Source organism: Scomber scombrus, unplaced genomic scaffold (assembly GCF_963691925.1).
Source record: "Scomber scombrus unplaced genomic scaffold, fScoSco1.1 SCAFFOLD_214, whole genome shotgun sequence".
In the NCBI taxonomy this organism is placed as follows: domain Eukaryota; kingdom Metazoa; phylum Chordata; class Actinopteri; order Scombriformes; family Scombridae; genus Scomber; species Scomber scombrus.
Genome location: NW_026910115.1, coordinates 6338 through 12500, shown reverse-complemented (window position 1 = coordinate 12500; position 6163 = coordinate 6338). Strand labels below are relative to the sequence as shown.

Genomic DNA, 6163 nt, shown 5'->3' with positions numbered 1-6163 from the left:
GAAGCTACAGGTAGGCTCAAACACTCAGACCTGGAACCACCAACCAGCCTGAAGCTACAGGTAGGCTCAAACACTCAGACCTGGAACCACCAACCAGCCTGAAGCTACAGGTAGGCTCAAACACTCAGACCTGGAACCACCAACCAGCCTGAAGCTACAGGTAGGTTCAAACACTCAGACCTGAACCACCAACCAGCCTGAAGCTACAGGTAGGTTCAAACACTCAGACCTGGAACCACCAACCAGCCTGAAGCTACAGGTAGGCTCAAACACTCAGACCTGGAACCACCAACCAGCCTGAAGCTACAGGTAGGCTCAAACACTCAGACCTGGAACCACCAACCAGCCTGAAGCTACAGGTAGGCTCAAACACTCAGACCTGGAACCACCAACCAGCCTGAAGCTACAGGTAGGCTCAAACACTCAGACCTGGAACCACCAACCAGCCTGAAGCTACAGGTAGGCTCAAACACTCAGACCTGGAACCACCAACCAGCCTGAAGCTACAGGTAGGTTCAAACACTCAGACCTGGAACCACCAACCAGCCTGAAGCTACAGGTAGGCTCAAACACTCAGACCTGGAACCACCAACCACCCTGAAGCTACAGGTAGGCTCAAACACTCAGACCTGGAACCACCAACCAGCCTGAAGCTACAGGTAGGCTCAAACACTCAGACCTGGAACCACCAACCAGCCTGAAGCTACAGGTAGGCTCAAACACTCAGACCTGGAACCACCAACCAGCCTGAAGCTACAGGTAGGCTCAAACACTCAGACCTGGAACCACCAACCAGCCTGAAGCTACAGGTAGGCTCAAACACTCAGACCTGGAACCACCAACCAGCCTGAAGCTACAGGTAGGCTCAAACACTCAGACCTGGAACCACCAACCACCCTGAAGCTACAGGTAGGCTCAAACACTCAGACCTGGAACCACCAACCAGCCTGAAGCTACAGGTAGGCTCAAACACTCAGACCTGGAACCACCAACCAGCCTGAAGCTACAGGTAGGTTCAAACACTCAGACCTGGAACCACCAACCAGCCTGAAGCTACAGGTAGGCTCAAACACTCAGACCTGGAACCACCAACCACCCTGAAGCTACAGGTAGGCTCAAACACTCAGACCTGGAACCACCAACCAGCCTGAAGCTACAGGTAGGCTCAAACACTCAGACCTGGAACCACCAACCAGCCTGAAGCTACAGGTAGGCTCAAACACTCAGACCTGGAACCACCAACCAGCCTGAAGCTACAGGTAGGCTCAAACACTCAGACCTGGAACCACCAACCAGCCTGAAGCTACAGGTAGGCTCAAACACTCAGACCTGGAACCACCAACCACCCTGAAGCTACAGGTAGGCTCAAACACTCAGACCTGGAACCACCAACCAGCCTGAAGCTACAGGTAGGCTCAAACACTCAGACCTGGAACCACCAACCAGCCTGAAGCTACAGGTAGGCTCAAACACTCAGACCTGGAACCACCAACCAGCCTGAAGCTACAGGTAGGCTCAAACACTCAGACCTGAGCCCAGACCAACTATTCATGTATTGAATTAAAATGTGTAATATTGGGATAGACATGGCTCCAGCTATCCTGGGAAAGGTTCTGAACACACACAGCTTATCATTACCATGGATAAAGACAACTGGATACACATCAGAAAGCTGAATGCTCTTCCTCTCCCACATACCTGGGCCCACAGAGCAGCTCATTAGTGACTTCAGTAGATGATGTAAATACTCGATGTGAGAGCTGCACCACCTAAAGTGGGATATATGAGTCAGACCCCAGAAAGTCTGCGAAACCTGCCAACACGTCTCCTTTCTTTCAGTAACCTGGTTGTTCATTGGCTGGATCATGTGCCTCTCTCAGACTGGAGAGAGTCCAACATCACATGTACAGACCGACCTGTAAATATGGGTCACAGCTACTTAACTATGGTAGCTAACGGTTACCATGGTGACTGAAGGGTTAGAGTTAGCAGTTAGCAGTTAGCAGCTAGCAGATCACATCTGTGGGATTAGTGAGAAGAAGCAGAGAGCTCAGAGTGCCTGAGCATGATTAATGTACAGCAGGTAATTATGTTGAGAGCAGCAGAAACACTCAGGAACACAACCAGCAACAGGAAGTGACACAATACGCTTAACCAGCAACAGGAAGTGACACAATACGCTTAACCAGCAACAGGAAGTGACACAATACGCTTAACCAGCAACAGGAAGTGACACAATACGCTGAACAATGATCGTAGTTACAGTTTTTAACAAACTGCAGCGCCTCCTGTGGGTCAAAGCCTTCATCCTCTCCTCCTCCTCCTCCTCCTCCTCCTCCTCCTCCTCTGATATCTGAGTATCTGATTGGTTCGTTGTGTTTTCACAGCTGCAACCACTGAAGAACCAAACTGGACCCTCGGACCTTTCCCCACATCCGTCCCATCAGCCTCCACAGCAGCAACACAGAGGTCCAGCTCAGGAAGCTTCACACCTTCATCCTCTGGACCCACAGAGCAGATCTCAGGTTCAGGTCTCTGATTTCAGCTTTAACTACATAATAGTTTCAGTTCTTACAGTCAGCAGCTAAACATCACATTTAACAGTTAGAACAATGTTGTATTTATTCATAGAACTGTTAAATCATTTCTTTTGGATTTGATGAAGTATTTCTACCATAAATTCTTCTTTGTAAATCATTTTTTATATTTGTAGATCATGTAAAACGCATGTTTGACCTTTGAGGTTAATTTCTCTGCATAGCGGCGCCTCAGCGTCCCATGAATCACTTCACACTGTAACTCAGTTACAGACAATAAAAACCTTTATGTGAAATGTTTCACATGATGATTCATTTCTTACATCACTTGTATTTAGCAGTCAATAATAAATTATACAAAGCTTTCCTTTTTGACCGTGTATTCATGCCTCTCTCTCTCTTCCCTCCCAGTCTCATCCACAGTCTCTGGCTCTGACTTCGTCCTGCCTCTGGTTGTGTGTGTGCTCGTAGCTGCCGGGTCTCTGGTTCCGGCTGTTCTGCTCTACAGATGGAAGAAGAGGAGGAACTCGGATCAGAACAGCAAGAATGTGGAGGTGACTCTTTACCCTGCATGTCTCTGTAACCCTAACCCTAACCCTCTGACTGTTAGATCTACACATCTGAATACATATAAGTGGAAGGTTAGACCCTCGGTAGACGTGTCAGCATCACAGACCCGCCCTGCATCATCTTTCAGGAATGTTTACTGACATCAGATTTTATTTGATGAATTTATTTCTAAACATGTATAAGAACAAACAATAATAACCAATAAAATGTAACATAAGCAAAAAACTGCAAACAACCCAAAAAACATTGTTGATAGTGTCATGCTCCGCTCATAGACCTGCAGTATATACTCAGGGTCAGGGTTACACACAGATGAGGCTCGTCAGTACCAATCCTGTCAGTTTGGAAAGTATCTTAAGGCCTCAAATGATTCATTATTATTATGAATGATTATATTATTATTAAGAGCTGGGTTTATGGTTCAGGGTACTTTGGTACTAACCGACACAATTATCAAACTTTTATTCAACCACCAAAACACACATCTGTAATGCAATGTATGAACTAATATATCACCCATAGAGACCTTTCTGTAGCTCAGCGTTGGATCGGTCAGCAGGGCCGACGTCTCTCATCATCTCATTCACACACTGATGATAGGAGCTACAGGGTTCGGGTTAGACCGCTCTACTTCCTGATCCACAGGGTTAGGGTTAGACCGCTCTACTTCCTGATCCACAGGGTTAGGGTTAGACCGCTCTACTTCCTGATCCACAGGGTTAGGGTTAGACCGCTCTACTTCCTGATCCACAGGGTTAGGGTTAGACTGCTGTACTTCCTGATCCACAGGGTTCGGGTTAGACCGCTCTACTTCCTGATCCACAGGGTTAGGGTTAGGACCGCTCTACTTCCTGATCCACAGGGTTCGGGTTAGACCGCTCTACTTCCTGATCCACAGGGTTAGGGGTTAGACCGCTCTACTTCCTGATCCACAGGGTTAGGGTTAGACCGCTCTACTTCCTGATCCACAGGGTTCGGGTTAGACCGCTCTACTTCCTGATCCACAGGGTTCGGGTTAGACCGCTCTACTTCCTGATCCACAGGGTTCGGGTTAGACCGCTCTACTTCCTGATCCACAGGGTTCTGGTTAGACCGCTCTACTTCCTGATCCACAGGGTTCGGGTTAGACCGCTCTACTTCCTGATCCACAGGGTTAGGGTTAGACCGCTCTACTTCCTGATCCACAGGGTTCGGGTTAGACTGCTGTACTTCCTGATCCACAGGGTTCGGGTTAGTCGTGATAGGACAGTCTGAAAACATGAAGAGTTTTGAACATTTCATTCTGACCTGTTTTTAAAAGTTTTTGGATTCTAGCAGACTACCTGGTTGGCTGTTTATTCTAACAGACTACCTGGTTGGCTGTTTATTGTAACAGACTACCTGGTTGCTGTTTATTGTAACAGACTACCTGGTTTGGCTGTTTATTGTAACAGACTACCTGGTTGGCTGTTTATTCTAACAGACTACCCGGTTGGCTGTTTATTCTAACAGACTACCCGGTTGGCTGTTTATTCTAACGGACTTCCTGGTTGGTTGTTTATTCTAACGGACTACCTGGTTGGCTGTTTATTCTAACGGACTTCCTGGTTGGTTGTTTATTCTAACGGACTACCTGGTTGGCTGTTTATTCTAACGGACTACCTGGTTGGCTGTTTATTCTAACGGACTACCTGGTTGGCTGTTTATTCTAACGGACTACCTGGTTGGCTGTTTATTCTAACGGACTTCCTGGTTGGCTGTTTATTCTAACGGACTACCTGGTTGCCTGTTTTTCAGGTCCCTGCCATCTATGAGAAGTTGGGTCGGGTCCCAGCAGCTTCAGACTCCAGCAGTCAGATCGGGAGAGTTTAGAAGCTTCTGTATTTACGCTGCTGTTATTTTTTTTTCACATTCACTTTTATCTTTATACTCGTTGTGCTTTTATAAAGACGGCTTCCAGCAATGATGAGGGGGGGGGGGGGGGGGGGGGGGGGGGGGGTATATTCCTAGGTGTACTTCTGTGATTTCTATGTTTGTTGTCTTGTGCCACGTATTGCTGCTTGGACTTTTTAAATTTCCCCTCTGGGATTAATAAAGTAAGATCTATCTATCTATCTATATTATTGTTATTAACCAACCAGCTGATCTTCTGCACATAAACACTAGTGGTCGTAACTCTGGTTGTGAATGTGTGCAAACAGTTTAGATTCTAATTAAAGTTCAATGAAATTAGTCACAGGAGTTTGGAAGTGTAACAGCAGAGTCCTGAAAGTCTGGAAAGAACTATATTAATGTTTATTACATGTGCACACATTATATATTTAGTTATTACAGTGTTAACTGTGTTTATGTTTCATGCTGTATAACACATATAAACCATGTTAACCTTTGATTAACATTAAAGTGATTTGAAATAAATAGTTTCAGTTTCATTCTGATTTTAAGTCCTTAATCTCTTTTCCAGCATTCGGGGGGTGTGGGGGGGGGGTTTACCAGGACAGGGGGGGGTTAGGATGGGGGGGGAATACCAGGACAGGGGGGGGGTAGGATGGGGGGGGCTACCAGGACAGGGGGGGGTTAGGATGGGGGGGGATACCAGGACAGGGGGGGTTAGGATGGGGGGGGCTACCAGGACAGGGGGGGGTTAGGATGGGGGGGATACCAGGACAGGGGGGGGTTAGGATGGGGGGGGCTACCAGGACAGGGGGGGGTTAGGATGGGGGGGTTTACCAGGACAGGGGGGGGTTAGGATGGGGGGGATACCAGGACAGGGGGGGGTTAGGATGGGGGGGGCTACCAGGACAGGGGGGGGTTAGGATGGGGGGGTTTACCAGGACAGGGGGGGGTTAGGATGGGGGGGGAATACCAGGACAGGGGGGGGTAGGATGGGGGGGGCTACCAGGACAGGGGGGGGTTAGGATGGGGGGGATACCAGGACAGGGGGGGTTAGGATGGGGGGGGCTACCAGGACAGGGGGGGGTTAGGATGGGGGGGATACCAGGACAGGGGGGGTTAGGATGGGGGGGGCTACCAGGACAGGGGGGGGTTAGGATGGGGGGGTTTACCAGGACAGGGGG

At 48.5% G+C, this 6163-nt stretch overlaps 1 protein-coding gene across 1 annotated transcript in view; it reads left to right on the top strand.

The window, feature by feature from the left end:
• The window catches only part of LOC133976741 (uncharacterized), a 21314-nt gene extending 16301 nt beyond the window's left edge, over positions 1–5013 (top strand). The window contains exons 5-7 of the mRNA XM_062414939.1: positions 2388–2531; positions 2949–3091; positions 4884–5013. Coding sequence (XP_062270923.1) covers positions 2388–2531; positions 2949–3091; positions 4884–4958 — 362 coding nt within the window. The 3' untranslated portion in view covers positions 4959–5013. The remainder of the gene's footprint in view (positions 1–2387; positions 2532–2948; positions 3092–4883) is intronic.
• The last annotated feature ends 1150 nt before the right edge of the window (positions 5014–6163 follow it).